This window comes from Drosophila santomea, chromosome 2R (assembly GCF_016746245.2).
Source record: "Drosophila santomea strain STO CAGO 1482 chromosome 2R, Prin_Dsan_1.1, whole genome shotgun sequence".
Classification (NCBI taxonomy): domain Eukaryota; kingdom Metazoa; phylum Arthropoda; class Insecta; order Diptera; family Drosophilidae; genus Drosophila; species Drosophila santomea.
In genome coordinates this window covers 3,161,267-3,179,230 of record NC_053017.2, presented here as the reverse complement: position 1 = coordinate 3,179,230, position 17,964 = coordinate 3,161,267, and the positions used below count along the sequence as shown (strand labels likewise).

General features: G+C 38.3%; 3 protein-coding genes across 7 annotated transcripts; 2 read left to right on the top strand and 1 right to left on the bottom strand.

Moving 5' to 3' along the window:
- Positions 1-428: 428 nt before the first annotated feature.
- LOC120446839 lies at positions 429-2,246 on the bottom strand. 4 transcript variants are annotated; one of them, XM_039628033.2, is made up of 2 exons: positions 1,125-2,240; positions 429-1,028 (listed from the first exon to the last, which is right to left on the bottom strand). In XM_039628033.2, exons 1-2 carry the CDS (start codon positions 1,968-1,970, stop codon positions 588-590), a joined length of 1,287 nt encoding a protein of 428 aa, XP_039483967.1. In that variant the 5' UTR covers positions 1,971-2,240; the 3' UTR covers positions 429-587. The 4 variants fall into 4 exon arrangements, with proteins under 4 accessions (XP_039483967.1, XP_039483966.1, XP_039483965.1 ...); XM_039628032.2 differs by having other exon boundaries at positions 429-1,466; positions 1,533-2,239; XM_039628034.1 differs by having other exon boundaries at positions 926-1,066; positions 1,125-2,246.
- Positions 2,247-10,270: 8,024 nt separating this feature from the next.
- Positions 10,271-13,067, top strand: LOC120444787. The gene is made up of 2 exons (XM_039624730.1): positions 10,271-10,967; positions 13,003-13,067. The coding sequence occupies exons 1-2, from the start codon at positions 10,337-10,339 to the stop codon at positions 13,065-13,067; spliced, it is 696 nt and encodes a 231-aa protein (XP_039480664.1). The 5' UTR covers positions 10,271-10,336.
- A 1,439-nt stretch (positions 13,068-14,506) lies between these two features.
- Positions 14,507-17,001, top strand: LOC120445436. Of its 2 annotated transcripts, XM_039625868.1 has the most exons (3): positions 14,507-14,592; positions 14,970-15,480; positions 15,586-17,001. In XM_039625868.1, the coding sequence occupies exons 2-3, from the start codon at positions 15,069-15,071 to the stop codon at positions 16,914-16,916; spliced, it is 1,743 nt and encodes a 580-aa protein (XP_039481802.1). In that variant the 5' UTR covers positions 14,507-14,592; positions 14,970-15,068; the 3' UTR covers positions 16,917-17,001. The 2 variants fall into 2 exon arrangements, with proteins under 2 accessions (XP_039481802.1, XP_039481801.1); XM_039625867.2 differs by having other exon boundaries at positions 14,572-14,592; positions 14,970-17,000.
- The last annotated feature ends 963 nt before the right edge of the window (positions 17,002-17,964 follow it).

Below are 17,964 nucleotides of genomic sequence, written 5' to 3'. Positions count from 1 at the left end.
CCCGCCTTTTAAAGAAACTTAACGAGCCAACAAATTACTACAGGTCATAAAACTCAAATCACGAAAATATTCCAAGAAGCGGTACGGCGGGGCGGTCTAAAAATAATATTCGTAGCGCCCGATAGGCAGGAGACTTCTTTAGTTGGGGTCTCTGGCCCTCGGGTGACATTATCAAAATGATTTAATGGCACAGTTGTGGTGAAATTAGCATAAGGCATATTTCCAATGCCATTTGATGGCCCATTATCGAAAAGGTTATTTCGATCACATAAGCGAGCTTTAACTTCAAACTTCGGATGTTAACTGAAGAGTCACTGCGATCTGCACATCATTTAAATTTGTATTTGATTATTTAAGTTTCAGAAGCTTGCACTTTAAAAACGCATCTTTGATGGACATTTCGAAAATGCAATGGAAAAATTTACATATTTAAATTTTTTGTTAGGTAAGTATTAGAAATCTTCATTATTTAATTACTCATAGACTATGAAGGTTTATGGATCGCTTTTGGATCGCCACATATAATTTTTTCTATGTAAATTTTGTTAATCCACGATCGGGGAAACGGGGAGTCCACTCTAGTCTGTCTAGCTCCTAGATGCTTTCTGGCCAAACATGGGCTGCGCTTTCTCTGCTGCGTTATCATCACCCATGGAAATCACAGTGATCACCGAAGATCGCTCCTTGGCCGTCTGCATCAGCTGCTCTATCGTGTCGCGGCGGTAGCGACGGATACTTCCCTGTGTCACCTTACCCGTTCCATCCATGCGCATCTGGTGGGGATGGCGGCGTAGCCATGTCCACGGCTTTTCCCGATTAAACGGTTCGTGCAGGAGCACCGGAAGCGGATCGCCATAGTACTGTCGGTTCGTGGTCTGCTTAGGAACTGCCTCACTATCACTGGCTTTTTTTCTTTTCCTCGAGCCGCGGGGCAAATAGCTCTTAAGAAGGGCTTTCGATGCAGAGGCCTTGACCCTTTCATAGTAGGAATCGGAAATTCGCTTAGCAATGCTGGTATGACTTGAGGGCTGTTTTGGATTAGTAACAGTACCATTCAATTTGAGCTCTTTGATGGCAGTTATTAGTTTTTCGGTATCGCGCGTTAGATAAGTCTTATCATTCACCTGAAAAAGCAATTTGGCGAGACGCCTGGTCCGCTCTAGGATAAATGAATCCTCAAGCGCCCAATTTTCGGGCGTGTACATGACATCTAGGCCGGCGGATTCAAGGCTTGACCCGAAAACATATCCAGGATCTTCTACTGGTCGTTGTTCCAGCCCCGGGTTAAGATAGCTTCTCTTTTCTGAGGCCCTCGCTTCCGAGTTTTTTAATCGCCTCCTGCCGTTTTGATGAGCGATAGAATCGCGATCGATGCCTGCTCTACGCGCTCTGGAATCCCTTTTAGTTGTGCCACGTTGGCCGCTAAAGCCTGCGTCAGTTGCGCGGAGCTCCTTGTGTGGAGATTGCTTTAAAACAGTTTGCACGGCGCGCATTAGTAGCTGCAGTGAGTCTTGATTAAAGCGGCTCCTTACGTTTCCATGAGTATCGAAAATTCTCATAAAATTTTCACAGGCAAAGCAGTTCACATAGGGAACTTTACAAGAGGGGCCCAAGGTCCCGGCGGGATAAAGGATTTTTGCAAAGTTCTGGAGGGTCAGTGTGTGCAAAAAGTCAGCCACCAAATCCGGCGGACGATTCAGGGCCATGGCCAGGGCCAGAATAATGCGCTGGTTGGTAGAGAACCAACGCTCCTTTTGCGACTTCTGAGGACATTGACACCCAAGCTTCATCAGGATCGATATGCGCTTCTGCTCCTCCGAGTCATTGTTCAGTTGCTTGAATGGGTTCTTCGAGGAGTTTCCCGCCCGAGGCTTTCGCGAAGAGCGACAAGCACAGGTCGCAAATCGCTGAAGGCAAAAGCCGCTGCCGAGAAGATTGCCCGCGAAGATTCCATTCCTCAGACTGAGCATTCTCGCTATTATGGTTTTATTTCAAAATATATTTCCCAATTTAAATAGCACTGACATGTGAAATTTGTAAAAGGCGTCGCAAGTGGGAATCATTACCCATTTCGAAAATAATGCTCCAGTGGCAGAATTAGCTCATGAATTGGCAGGAATTGGTACCCTGGCCGGTACCCGAAATCTGCTATGTACTCCAGTATACACGGGTCAGTACCACTTTCCGGTGTGAAGAATGCCATGGCTTCTTCAACAAAACCAGCACGGAGTCTCGAGTCTCTCCATGTTAAAACATGGAGACAAAACAAAAGTGTAGGGACATTTAAAATATCACAAAACTGTCTATCTTAAGAGGGGAACTACCATTAAGGGCTGCAAAAAAGAGGCTGAAGTAACTTTTGGAAGGCATCTCTTAATTAATATTCAAAAATTAGCTTTTAAGCTGACACGACATTCTAAGGCAATATTCCTATCGATGAAAACAATAAAAACAAGAACGTTTTTTTGGTGTCTAAAGGTATGAAGTTCACCCTTAAGCAATAAGAATCTTCTGTCACAAACTATTAAATTTACTAAACTAAATTTTCTGTAAATAAAATATTTATAAATTTGGTTTTGCGCTTAAATTGTTGACATTTTAAAGCTAAATGTTAACAGATTGTTTTTAATCTTTCTTTAATTTACATCTTTTAGTGCTGGCCTATATATCACCTTCTTGCTTATTCCGATTAATATGTAAAGTGTATGTGATTCAACTTTATATTGCACTGAGCTAACCAAAGCCGTCATTTAGTTAAATTTGGTAAAAAAAAATAATTAATAAATATAATAATATTCATAGTAAATATTTCAATCAGCATGTATTTATTATAGTAGCAGTCCTTATGACCTGCGAGTTTGAAATACAAAATTCTAAGAATCACACTTTAAATGGACAAGAGTTCCTTATTAAACCATACGTACTTAATTTTAAACAATTCAACAAATATTACACTTTTATTTCTTTAATAGTTTCGAAAAAACTACATATGTAAAAGGCATAAATTCAAATGTTCACTAAAATAGCAGTGTTATGAAAAAATAGCAACAAAATTCAACATGTCTTGGAAATAATTAAATTTTTCTTACTAATATTTACATTGGGGTCTAGTTATTTGTTGCATAGCGTTTGTTGCTTATCAGTGCCGTAGACATGTAATCTTTAATGTCGCCCCACAGGTTCGATCTGGAAATTGTGCTGGGCATGGCATCACGTCTACTTTATTTTGGGTGAACCAATTCTCGAGCGGTTGAACGGTTGTTCGTCTGTTTAAGATCATTATCCTGTTGAAATGGCCGCATTAAGGACATATTCAATTCATTATAAGACGGCAAAACATGTATAAGTACATTTACATATTCGTGTTGGTCCATAATACGATCAATCATATGCTTGGGACTGATACCACTGTAACGAAAACAAGCCCATACCAGAATATTAAGTCCACCATGCTTAACAGTCTTGAGTGCGTGGTTTGCTTGTTACTCCTTGTTTTGAGGTCAAACACACTGTCAGGCGCCTGTTCCTCCTCCCTAGAGGACGCAGAAGGATTAACCTTGCTGAAAGGAACTATGCGTCGATCCTCTGTATCTGTGGTTTTACGTGAGGCTCCAAATCATATTTAATGGAATTGGAGACAATTTTGGCAGAACATTGAAGGTATTTTGGAATTTCTTTAAATGTTTTTCCCCTCCTCTCTAAGCTTAAAAATTGATCGTCCTGAGCGCTGTGCTGTCCTCTACCAAAAAAAAAAAATTTTTGTTTTAATGTTATTCCCTTTACATCAAATCCAATTAACTTAACCCAATTTACTCTTTAAAAAATATTGATAATTTCCGGAGTTTTCATTAGACAAAACCAGACACTGCTGTTCTAATGAACAGCCTAAAAGGCCTCCTTTTTTTCTATCTATGCAGCCCATTTTACAAAAATACTTAAAATAAAAAGTCGCTTACGAAAAGGGACATGGAAAATATTTCTTAGATTCTCATGCACTGCTATTGTAATGAACACCGCTCTGCATATGCGACATTACTCGTTTGTAATGTATTTTATATGCATATACATATATCGATATAATATTATTTACTATCTGGGACTTGATCCACCGAATTTACTTTTTTTATTCTCACCTTGAAATAAACTATTGCACTTATACATTTATGCATGTGTGAGTGCCGAATTGACGCATAAGAGCCTAATGTGAACGAAGGCAAAAGGGAGATACAAATAAAGCTGGACTCCAAACAACAACACAGCTCCCCGTTTTCCATTGCGCTTCACTTTGGCATCAACAACAATTAACCCTCGCAAACTCATTCCACTATGGCAATAACAAAGAAATCGCAAAAAGCCAAGCAAATAAAGAGGGAAAAAGAAGCAAAATGTAATCTAGCCGAATTCTATTGGGTGCGAGAGCGAGACAGCTTTGTGCGCCGCTGCTTGGCAGAAGGGGAAGACTCAACAGATCAAAGAGAGCAAACGCTGTTCAAGGGGAAAAGCGGGGCGATAGGAACGGATGAACTGAAACCGCAGCTGTCTCTGCAAAAGGGGAAGTAAAGAGATTTCACTCTCTTACTTTGTTTCTCTGTCTCTCTCTCTCTATCCTTCTGATTGGAAGCAGCGCTGCACAAGAGAGCATTCAATTGGGAAAAACAAAAATGCAAACAAACAACACGCACACACGCCTGCAAACAGCGCTGCATGTGCTGAATTTACCGGCACTTCTTCGACGGCGTCATAGGTTGAGGCGTCGACGCACGACTTCCGCATCACCCCCGTCTCCCACAATAATCAAAACGCCAGTAGCTTGTATCGGTAGTGATTTGAAATTAAAGCAGGGAGTTCAATGAAATTTTTTGCGTGAGGAACCCGAAATCGTATTTACGTTTACAGATGGTTATAATATTACAATTGGAGTGGGATACAATCAGCTGTTTAAATCAGCTGTTAAATTGGTCGAATTCGGTGAACAGGAAAGCGCTTGATCCGCAGATAAAACTTGAATAGGCACAAGAACGGCATTTTGGCGATACTTGGGATATGTTTTGGTTCACTAACACTTCAGAAAAGTTGTTGCTTTTAATTTTATTTTATATACATATAGAATACCAGATACAGTAGAATCCGGTTATAGTGACTTTCAAGGGACCGACGATTTAACGTCGGTATACCCAAAATACGCACTAACAGAAAGGTGGAAAAAAAATTTTTTTTTTTGTTATTTTATGGTTGCCATGCTTGTAATATGTTTCAACATAATACAAACTAATTTTTGTATCAAACAAAATATTTAATAAATTTAATTTAATAACATGCGTTTTTCATAAGTAGAATATAATATAACAAGATTCATTTCTTAAGCGGTTTTTTTATTTATTCTTAACTTAAATAATCAGTGATTTTGGTTTGTGTGGCAGTAGTTTTAAATTTATAAAAACAGTCGCGCACAACATTATTTAATAGAGGCACGCTGTGCGTTAAACTCTCGTCATTCAAATTTGAGTGGAAATCTATTCACAATTTCTGCAGCCTTGAATGCCTCTAAAACGCTAGGTGCTGGCACAGCTTCATTTTGATCTTCGACGTTGTCGTCGCTGTCCTGTCCGTCATCTAAAACATTATGAACAATGCTGTCTTGGAAAGGTTCCTCACAAATCGCCACACCATTGTCAATAAGAACATATTCATCCAGTTCTTCCATTGAAATCGGTATCTAATCTTTTAGAGCTCTTGCCCAAACTGATAGAGGAATGTCATCTCCGATTTCAATATCATTTGAAAATGAGCTGCTGGGACCTTTTAAATTTTCTTGGGCATGCCCAGAATGCTTAAAACAATTCGAAATTGTCAATGGCGAAAGTTGCCATGCATCATTTATCATTAAAAAGGCATTAAGGATGGTAATTTTCATCTTTGTTTTCATCCATCTTGCTGATTGTTTACGTACGAGATTTTTCCGAAAAGTTGATTTAATCACGTGAATTACGCCTTGATCCATTGGTTGTAATACAGATGTCGTATTTGGTGGACGGAAAACAAGAGTGATATTCGTAAGGTCACTAATTGTGGGATGGGCAGGACAATTATCAACTAATAGCAATATCACCTTTTTCTGCTTTTTTTAAATCAATATCCCAATCCCGTTCCCAATTAATAAAAATGTCCAATGCCCGGCGATTACTATAGTAGCTAACAGGAAAAATTTTAACATTTTTGAAGCATCTAGCTTGCTTTGATTTTCCAATAACCAACAATTTTTTTAAGTGTACCACTCATATTAGCTGCAACAAGCACAGTTATCCTTTCCTTGGACAGCTTCCCTCCAGTGCATTTTTCACCTATAATTAAAATTACAATAAACGCATTCCTTCAAAATTATTTTCCTTCCCACCTTTAAATTTTAATGTTTTGTCTGGAGTTAATTTGTAGAACAGTCCAGTTTCGTCGGCATTAAAAATATCCTCATCATTGAAATACCTACACTACACAATTCCAACCTTTGTAAGCCACTCGCTTACATCGCTTTTTTGTACAGAAAAAGATTCTCCACTGTCTGTACCGGCGACGATATTATGCCTGACCTTAAAGCGGCTTATCCATCTATCAGAAGAATTAAAATTTTCAATTTTAAAATGTTTATCGAAAAAATTAGCTTTTGCCTGAAGCAGTGGACCAGTGGATTCCTCGACTGCGTTGCATTATGAACCACTATAACAATGCTTTATCGACTTGATCTTGAGTTGACACTATTACGCGTTTTGGCTTTAAGACATTACTATTAAATGAAGCTGTAATTTTTCTTTATTTTTTTGTATTGTGGCAATTGTTGTGTGGCTCACGCAGAATTCTTTTGCCAGAGTAACGTTGCGTTCACCGGCTTCCAAGCGCCGAATGATTTGCATTTTTTCTGCGACGGAGAAGCACTTTCGTTTTAAAGACATTTTGTGGGCCTAATGCACAAGTGTCGAGCTTAAACTGAATTAACTTATTATTTAACTCACATTTGGCGAAGTTACGCATTAAGTTTTATTGGAAAGCAAAAAACTAGAAATATAAAAACTAGAAAGATACATACATTTCTAACAGAGTCGCTAGATGCTTAAATTTGTTGGCATTATTTTGCTGTTTTTTTTTTTAATCACGTCGCAATATCCGGTTAAATTTATAAAAAACCTAGTCGGTATAAGCGGTTTGTTTCTGAAGGAGGTCCTTTCATATAACTTTGTATGGGGACCAAACAAGCCATCGAGTTTCCGTCGCAATAAACGAACTGACGCTGTAAGCGGAGTCCTTATAACCGGATGCTACTGTACTTTTACTTATTCGTATACTTATTTTATATATATATACTAGATTCGTTGAAAAGTATGTTACAGGCGAAAGGAAGCGTTCGCGACCATTTAATGATTAGGATCAATAGCCGAGTCGATCTGGCCATGTCCGTATGTCCGTCCGTATGAACGTCGAGTTCTCAGAACTATAAAAGTTCGAAAGTTGAGATTGGGCATGCTGACTCAAGTTTGTTGGCCCATGTTGCCACGCCACTGTAACGCCCACAAACGGCCCAAAACTACCACGCCCACGCTTTTGAAAAATAATTCGATATATTTTTGCACAATTTTGTAAACTGTCAGTGTTGAAATTTCTCCTTCGCAAGTGTCAGATAGTCGGGGAACTCGACTATAGCGTTCTCTTCTCTTTTTATTCTATTCATCATAGTAATGTTGACCTATAAGCTGTGTCGGTCAGCCGTATTTTTCAAACAGATAAGGTATTTTGCTTTTTTTTATTATCCCACTCCATATTCCAACCCCATCTTTCCCAAAAAAAAAATCAATATGCTGTCTTAGAATAAAAGTTCTCTTTACAAAATATGAAATATATATATTAATAGCCGTAGTGTACATATGTATATACTTTCTTGAACAGGATTAATAGTAGTGTAGATCCGGACACGTCTGTCTGTTTATTTGTTCTTAAGAGTTCCATTTTGGGAACTGTAAAATTGAGATTGCGCATCAGATTCTAGTATTGCGTTAAAACATTAAAAACAAAAATTGTAGAATTTTTTGATTTTGTGGTCGCCATTGGCTAAGTAACGGGTTTCTGGTAGCCGAGGTAATCACCAAAAGCGTCACTCTTGACTTCTTTATAAAACAAGAGAGAACTCTATAGTCGAGTTCCCTGACTATCAGATACCCGTTTCTTAGCTAGTGGAAGTGCAAACAAGATATTTCCACATTTTCTAGAATACCAGTAGAAATTGGGGGAAAAAATAATACTATGAAATTATAATTTACTAATTTTTTTTAAGTGTGGGCGTGACAGTTTATAGTTTCTGATATCTCGTTGTTCATACGGACGGAGTAACGGGTACAAAACATATAATCTTTATTGTAGTATCAAAGGATTATTTATTGATCTAAAACCATTCTAAGTATTTTTAATTATAGGCTTTGTAGTGTTAGTTATATACGAGACTCTGATATAGGTCGATTTAAATAATAAGTAGAGTGTTGGAATTCTGCGTACATATTCTCTTAACGCTTACGTTGCTCAGCTAAATTTGCTAATTTAACCTTACTTTCGTATAATCCATAAAGCTGAAGAATGGCTATTTTAAAACTAGTCCACATTTAAAAAAGTTTCTTGTACACATGCAGTCGAGTAATTGGTTAAATGTCCTGTTTGTTTTCTATTTGATTACACAACACCGTACAGAGATCTGATAAGAAAAGTATAAACGGCACGCGTACATTCCAAAGATTTTATCATTAGGCCAACAGGTAGATCACAGTTCATAAGGGAATAGTTCATTGAATTTTATGGGGTCAAGATTGAGATAAGCCTTTGATCTGGAGTGTTTCCGATATTGCGCATCGCGGATGATTAACATTTTGGAAATCCTGTCGCAGGCATCGATTATTATAAGAGCGGGAAGGGTACTACCGAACTGCGTATTATAGGCACGAAGATTCACCAGATCGCACCTGAGCTCGATAGCCTCCACCGGTTCAAAGGGATGCCGCCGCCACCACAGGCAAACAAACAAAGATATTAGGAACTCGTTCGATTGCTAGACTTATGATGGGAACCAATCAGTAATGGCACCGTCCTACCGTTTGAAGTTCCTTTGACCTGGCCTCGGAAGCAGCCGCCTTTAATCTCCGAACCGCCTAATGGCCCACAATTGGCCTAGGTGAAAGATACTTCCGTGTCGGTCTTTCTGTTGCTCATTGTGGGTGGCAACCACTGCTGCCGACGCCGCAATCACGCAATCAGAATCTCAACCACTTCATGCTACACACAGTAATTGGCGCCTCCAAGTATAACTTATAAGTATTTGTATCAGCTAATTTTTAATATTTTATAGACTGTGGACCTGGAAAACGCTTTGAACATGCCTCAATTCGGATCCCTCCCTGCGCTCTGAAGCAGAGATATTTATGTGTATGGAGGAGTACCTAGCCCATAAATTGCACGAAATTATGCGTAAATAAAGCAAAGCGGTCTGTTCGGGGTACGCCGACCTTTTGATGTTGTTCGGCTTTTGTGACTCGGATGGTGGGGTTTTGAGGAAACTAAATCATTTATTTCCCCAGAAATCGAAAAATACATTTTAAAAATTCGAACTCTAAATTGGTTTCCATATCTGAAATGGTTCTGTGTAAATTCATCATCGTTTTCAAAAGAATTTACTAGGTAAGAGGAAGTGTTTCCGACCCAATAAAGTACATATTATATTCTATATCAGGATTACTAGCCGTCTGTTCTCTGTCCGTCCGTCTGTTCGTACGAGCGCAAAGATCTCGAAAACTATTAAAGATCGAAAGGGTATACTAGGTTCGTTCAAAAGTATGTAACAGGAAAGAGTTATCTTTTCCGACTCTATAAAGTATATATATTTTTGATCACGATCAGTAGCCGAGTCAATCTGGCCCTGTCCTTCCGTCTGTCTGTCCGCGTACACAGAGCGCTCAAAACGGCCAAGACCACACTTTTGAAAAATGTTTTGATATTTTAAAATTTTTTTATTAGTCTTGTAAATTTCTATCGATTTTTGAAATTGAAATTTCTTGTTTACAATCCCACTAGCAGATATTCTATTGATATCTGAAATTAATTTTAATATTTCTTCTTTGCACCAATTCCTAAATTGCGGGAGATTATTTCAAAGTTAATACGTAATTTTGGATTAATTTTTCTTCTTCTTTGTAATTCATCACATAGTCAAGGCAATGCCACTCTTGTCAAAACTAAACATGACTCCAGTGGTTTAAATATGGAAATAAATTTGTCAGATTAAATAGAATACATTTATTAAAATAAAAAAATGAACAGGAAAGTTAATAATAGAGTGTACGCAGGGACCTCAGAAGAAAATTGCTTACCAACATATCTAGCAGAACCAATCATCGAGGGTCTGTCCCGGAAGGCGTTCCATCAAGTCATTGGAAACAATTCAGATCATACCATTCAGGATAATAAAAATAAGTATGACAAAGAACCCAGGAACTATTTTTGGATAGCCGTGAGCGACTATCAGTTGGACAGGACTTACATTGTCTACCGTTTCTTTCACGATATCGGTGGCTTTGTTGCCAAAAACTTGACAAAAACTAATCGCATGTACCTGAAGTACTTCAGTATGGAGGATTCCCAAATCGCGCTTAGCTACGATGGCCAAAAAATTGGATATGGCGGTGATATTCGCGTCAAAGTCAGGGCTGAGAGTCCCGTTACAGAAAATGCCGTCACTGGATTTCTGGAACAGTGCTCAGACGGTAATGGCAATCCCACTGACTATGAAACCACAGAGACGGCCATCTTCTATGTCGAGGATGATAAGGACGAGGAGCATATTTGTGAACAAATAAAGACGGGAAATAATGATGAAAATGAGTCTAAGGGCAAAAACAAAAATGTCAGCTTATCCCAATGGTTTAAAGAAAAACAAGAGAGAACGCTATAGTCGAGTTCCCCGACTATCTGATACCCGTTACTCAGCTAGTGGAAGGGAGAAGGAGAGTCTTAAACACAGTTTTTGGCGGTTTGTAGGCGTTATAGTGGGCGTGGCAGAACGTTTTTTGGCAAATCGATAGAAATTTACAAGACTAATACAAAAATAAAAAAATATTGAAACATTTTTCAAAAGTGTGGGCGTAGTAGCTTTGGGCGGTTTGTGGGCGTTAGAGTGGGCGTGGCAAAAAGTTTTTTGGCAAATCGATAGAAATTTATAAGACCAATACAAAAATGAAAAAATATCAAAACATTTTTCAAAAGTGAGGGCGTAGCAGCTTTGGGCGGTTTGTGGGCGTTAGAGTGGGCGTGGCAAAAAGTTTTCTGGCAAATCGATAGAAATTTACAAGACCAATACAAAAATGAAAAAATATCAAAACATTTTTCAAAAGTGTGGGCGTGGCAGTTTTGGGCGGTTTGTGGGCGTTAGAGTGGGCGTGGCAACATGAATCGACAAACTTGCGCTGCGTCTATGTCTCTGGAGTCTGTATGCTTAATCTCAACTTTCTAGCTTTTGTAGTTCCTGAGATCTCGACGTTCATACGGACAGACGGACAGACGGACAGACGGACAGACGGACAGACAGACGGACGGACAGACGGACATGGCCAGATCGACTCGGCTACTGATCCTGATCAAGAATATATATACTTTATATGGTCGGAAACGCTTCCTTCTGCCTGTTACATACTTTTCAACGAATCTAGTATACCCTTTTACTCTACGAGTAACGGGTATAACTATCTTATGTGTTCTACTTTTATTAAATTCTAACACTGTAGTTTTTTCAAGAATCAATCAAAAAATTGACTGCACAGAAGTCTTCAGTTTGGTTTTTTGTTAATTGTTTAAAAGTATCAACATCTAAAATAAATTTATTTTAATATCTTAATGCAAGACTTAGAAAAATAACCATGTTATGTTGTGTCTGCCCTCAAAATGTAATAAATTTAATTAAATAACATGGTTTTTCAAAAGAAACAAGAGAGAACGCTATAGTCGAGTTCCCCGACTATCTGATACCCGTTACTCAGCTAGTGGAAGTGCGAAGAAGAGTTTTCAACACTGACAGTTTTTGGCGGTTTGTGGGCGTTAGAGTGGGCGTGGCAAAAAGGTTTTTGGCAATTGGATAGAAATTTAAAAGACCAATACAAAAATGAAAAAGTATTAAAACATTTTTTAAAAGTGTGGGCGTGGCAGTTTTAGGCGGTTTGTGGGCGTTAGAATGGGCGTGGATACATGAATCGACAAACTTGCGCTGCTTCTATGTCCCTGGAGTCTGTATGCTTAATCTTAACTTTCTAGCTTTTGTAGTTCCTGAGTTCTCGACGTTCATACGGACGGACAGACGGACAGACAGACGGACGGACATGGCCAAATCGACTCGGCTATTGATCCTGATTAAGAATATATATACTTTATATGGTCGGAAAAGCTTCCTTCTGCCTGTTACATACTTTTCAACGAATCTAGTGTACCCTTTTACTTTACGAGTAACGGGTATAACTATTAGATAACTTAGCGAGTGGGAGCGCGAACGAGAAAGTTCAACATTCTTTTTGACGTATTTATAGAAAATGGAACACAAAAAAAATACAATAATATATAAATACAAAGTTTTCGTCTTCTTTTGTATTGCGTTAGATTAGTTGTGGGAAAAAAGACAAAAAACTGCGCTACGTCTATGTTTCTGTGATCTGCATGTATAGTTTCTGAGATCTTAACGTTCATACTGACGGACATGGCCAGATCGACGGCTATTGATGGTGATCAAGAATATATATATGTACATTATTATTGTCGGACACTCTTCCTTCTACCAGATACATACTTCTCAAGAAATCTAGTTCACCCTTTTAGTCTGCGAGTAAAGGGGTACAAATATATAAGATATATTGAATAGTAAGTTGAATATACATATGTATTTCAGTTGATGTTACACACTTATCCAATAACTATGTTCAATGTCGATAAATTAAGTTCGCACTGTTCACAAATGCATTTCTGGGATGGACCGCGAACTCGGACTCTGGGAGCCAATTTAGAATTTTTAATAACAATAAATCAATTAAAATAAAATGTAATTTTTCAATTTTATCAAAATTGTCATTATGCGTAATTAATTCCTATGCACAAATGCATTTTAGTATAACAACGAGCAGCACGCCTAAAGTAGCGCCCACGCCCTCTGCCGCCAAGGGGTGGAACTATGCATATACACGATTTGTATCCCGACTTGCCACCATTTTTGAGGTGGGACGCAATGTGGCACTGTGTGTGCATTTGTTTTGTCAAAAATAATGCTGCTTAATTATTATATTTGTAATTTATTTGCCCCGCAGTTATCGGATCCAAATGCTAAAAAGTATGCGCGGTGCTTTAATGCCACATTAATCCCGCACAACAAACAGACCAACAAAGCCTGATACAAAGCAACAACAACTACAACGACGCCGCAACAAACGCACTTAAAATGGGAATGACAGTAATAAACAACAAAAGCAATTCAAATGCAGCGCATAGAATGCATAATTAATTTTTATTTTGATGACAACGTCAACGCACCATCACCATCCAGCCCAGCCAGCTGCCCATTTTCCCAAAACAATCCGTGGTGTGCTTTTTGACATGTCCACTGCAATTATCCTGTATTGGACTTATGTATGTACATATGCATATGTGAATTGGTATGTGTAAATACGCCCACGAAGTTATGTAATATATGTATATATCATAGCGACAATTTCGATCAAACTTAAGTAGTTTATTTTAAGTCCCTTAAACGGTATATAAAACAAGGTAAAAATATTATAGAATACAAAATAATTATTTGAATACAGAAAATAATCATTCTTATATAAGATTATTTTGCAGAGCCTGCGTTATCTCAAAGCATAGCAAGCGAAGCACCATAAATAGTCCGAATCATTCGTTGCTTAGAAGTTTTCAATAAATTGAGATTTTAAGTGATACTACGTGAGCAATAGTTGTAACCGATGGTAGTTGACGCTTACAACAAATTTGTTAAATTCCGCCATGTCGAAATTCTGCTTCTAACTGCATTTGCCCATACTGTTAACGGACAGAAACTGCGTTTTCCCACACTTGACCGCAGAAAGAGGCAGAGACCAGCACAGGTCAGGTTAAACACAAATTAACCTCATTTGACAAAACAAAGCGAACAGCGCTAAAATGGATAATTTGTTAAATAAATTGCTCGATTTTTATTCAAGCTATTCAAATATTTGGTTGCTGGTATTTGTAAACTTCCTATTTGCATACGACGATAAATAAAAATGAGAAATTAAACTCTTTTGTTATGCTTTTCCATAATCTCTGTTGTTTTGTTTTGGACGTCGATAGATACAAATCCGTTTTATTTGTTTTTTGAACATGTTTAGTTTTTATGCCTTTTCCCGGTCTTTTTTACATCCCGCGGCGCATTAAGCGGCTGTCGCCAATTACGGCAAACGACCCGAACCCATTTTCCCTCCAATTTTTACCCCACTACCAATGATATGGGAAAACAAATCCGCTAAAATTATTGCGTTCATTACATTTTAAGCACAGGTGATTAGATTTTATAATTTGCATGGCTAAGCCGAACCAAAAAAGTGGCAGTACAGTTGTGCACATTATTTATTTAAAACAATAGCAATAATGATTTTGAAAATGTATATGGTTTGTTTTTATTTATTAGTGGACTTATTTTATTTGCCTCTTTTCACTTCAAGCACTATCGAAATGCGGGATCAACAATTACCAGCGAATTTCAGTTTTTATTCCTTCTTGTATATAATTAGTTTAATTAGTTTTTCCTATAGACCTAATTTTTAAAACATTTTTTTTTTGTCGACCTCAGGTTTTCAATTATATACTTAATTGAAAATAGTAAACTAATTCAATCATTTATTAAAAAGCTGACACTCGATTTTCTGTCTGGAAAGTTTCTCTATTCTAGCCTTACAGCAGGCCTGAAAATTAATGCCTTTTAAAGATTTTTATCAGTCAAAAGTCCTTATTCGGATCGTAAAATAACCGAAGAAATGGCACGGCTAATGTTGCGAATGAAAGTATCCATGATCCTTACCGGATTATTTTTTACTCTATACTTTGGGCTTCAGCCCCTAACTGAGTTGTTTGAAAGGAAGCATCTAGTGGATGCACCCGAAGAAGTTGTCTTTGTCAACACCTCCGTGTGCCATGTAAGTGGTCCATGGAAACCGGCGGCGTATTACTGTGCGATTGAGCCGATCAAGAAGTTGCAGTGTCGCATGCCCCAACTACTAACTGCGGTAACTCAAGGCGGTAGCAATTTTCTGGAGGCCAAAAGGATTTCAGAGAACTTTAATTGTAAGTATTGGCTAAAATCTGGATACATCCACTCAAGGCAGTACACAACGGATGGACAATTTGATTTGAAAAGTGGCACGGCCAGAAAAATTAGGATCGGCACAGGTGAGCAGATAGTTCGCATTAGGTGCTCGGACCAGTTAAATAAAAGCAGATACCATGACGTGCATTATTTTTTGCCTCCGCCTGATCCCAAATGGATGCCGACAGAGAGACCTGAAAAATTGTCTGTAATGGTTTTGGGCATTGACTCAGTTTCTCACATGCATTTTGTGCGATATTTTCCCCTTGTAAAGTCCTTTTTAGAAAACCACCCTCACACGAAATTCTTCGGCTACAGTCGTGTGGGCTTGGATGCAGATGCCAACTTGAGGCCTATTTTGGGTGGTAAAAGCAGTCGAGTGGCAGGGTTAAACTTTCTTTCGGACGAGAAAGACTGGCTGTGGGACATCTTCAAGATGGAAGGCTACAGCACCGCCTATGGTGAGGATAACGCCAAAGGGATTCTCACCCGTAGAAATGGGCACAAAGAGCTTCCCAAAAATAAAGTCGATTTTGATTTGACTCCTGTAATTGTCGAGATGGATAACCACACGCGCTATAGCATCGACCTGAAGGAGATGATTTACTGCACGGCAGGACGAAAATTCCAAGAGGTTCTCAGGGACTTTATCCTCCAACTGGTACCCTATATGCAAGGAATACCCTTTTTCTCGTTTTTCTGGCAGTCGCAGGGTGTCCAGGAGTACTATGAATATGCATCTCACTTGGATCTTTTCTATATGATGCTTTTGAAAAAGTTGCTGAACGCGGATATTCTAAACAACACTCTGCTGTTTCTGATGTCCGACCACGGCCTACGAGTTGGAGAATACCGCATGAGCCTTCAGGGCATGAAGGAAGAATCACAGCCCTTAATGGTGGCAATATACCCGGAATGGCTTAAGCGGAAATACCCCTTGGCAGTTAGGAACCTTGAAAGCAACGCTCATAGCTTGATCACTCCGTACGATCTGCGCGAAACTCTGGCTGACGTTATAGATCTGGGTCAACTGAAAGACGCCAACCTAGAGGTCGGCATGAAAAGGCTCCAGTCGCATCCCGCAAATAGGTTGCCCAGGGGCATCAGCCTTTTTCTTCCGATTCCTGACCACAGGACCTGCGACTTGGCTCACATACATTCCCTCTTCTGCTTTTGCCGCGAACTTACCGAAGTTCCCACGGACGACGGACTGGTCATTCGAAGCAGTCGCTTTTTGGTGGAATCCATCAACCAGCTTATCAAACCGTTCAGACAGTGCCGACAGTTAAAGCTCGAAATGGTTCTACTGGCCCACTTCTTGGACTTCGGCGAGGAGACCTTTGTCTACGAGTTGAGGCTGCGGGTGCGGACGAATCCGGGGAATGGAGTTTTCGAGGCCACCGTTCGTCTGTCGGACGTTCTTCTGTTGACCAGTCCCATTAGTCGGGTCAGTCATTACCTAGGGCAGTCCCACTGCGTCGGCGATCCGGACCTAGAAGCATTTTGCTTCTGCATTTGAGAGGTGTATTTAGTGGACTAATCTAAAATATAGTCACACATAGTCATGATTCCGAGCCGAAAACCACAATACACTAGAAGGTTACTTGAAGTGTATTAAAATGTTTTCATATGTATGCGTAAATAAAAGAGTCGTGTCAAGAATACCAGGCGCCAGCAAAGGAGTATAGAGTATAGAGTATAGAGTATAGAGTATAGAGTATAGAGTATAGAGTATAGAGTATAGAGTATAGAGTATAGAGTATAGAGTATAGAGTAAAGTATAAGAAGATATAGAGTATAGAGTATAAGAAGATATAGAGTATAGAGTATAGAGTATAGAGAAGATATAGAGTATAGAGTATAGAGTATAGAGTATAGAGTATAGAGTATAGAGTATAAGAAAAAAAAAAAAAAAAAAAAAAAAAAAAAAAAAAAAAAAAAAAAAAAAAAAAAGTATAGAGTATAGAGTATAGAGTATAGAGTAATAAGAGTATAGAGTAATAGAGTATAGAGTTAGAGTATAGAGTATAGAGTATAGAGTATAAGTATAGAGTATAGAGTATAGAGTATAGAGTATAGAGTATAGAGATAATAGAGTATAAGAAGTATAGAGTATAGAGTATAGAGTATAGAGTATAGAGTATAGAGTATAGAGTATAGAGTTATAGAGTATAGAGTATAGAGTATAGAGTATAATAATAAGAGTATAGAGTATAGAGTATAGAAGTATAGAGTATAGAGTATAGAGTATAGAAGATATAGAGTATAGAGTAAGATATAGAGTATAAGTATAGAGTATAGAGTATAGAGTATAGAGTAAAGATAGAGTATAGAAGTATAGAGTATAGAGTATAGAGTATAGAGATAATATAGAGTATAGAGATATAGAGTATAGAGTATAGTATAAAAGATATAGAGTATAGAGTATAGAGTATAGAGTATAGAGTATAAGAGTATAGAGTATAGATATAGAGTATAGAGTATAGAGTATAAGTATAATAGATATAGAATAGATATAGAGTATAGAGTATAGAGTATAGAGTATAGAGTATAGTATAGAGTATAGT

Bases quoted from the DNA above. Each gene is read 5' to 3' on its own strand.
- LOC120446839 (XM_039628031.2), bottom strand. From the start codon at position 1,970: ATGCTCAGTCTGAGGAATGGAATCTTCGCGGGCAATCTTCTCGGCAGC.
- LOC120444787 (XM_039624730.1), top strand. From the start codon at position 10,337: ATGAACAGGAAAGTTAATAATAGAGTGTACGCAGGGACCTCAGAAGAA. The intron at 10,968-13,002 runs CGCTATAGTCGA...CGATAAATTAAG, and splicing joins TAAAGAAAAACAAGAGAGAA to TTCGCACTGTTCACAAATGC.
- LOC120445436 (XM_039625867.2), top strand. From the start codon at position 15,069: ATGGCACGGCTAATGTTGCGAATGAAAGTATCCATGATCCTTACCGGA.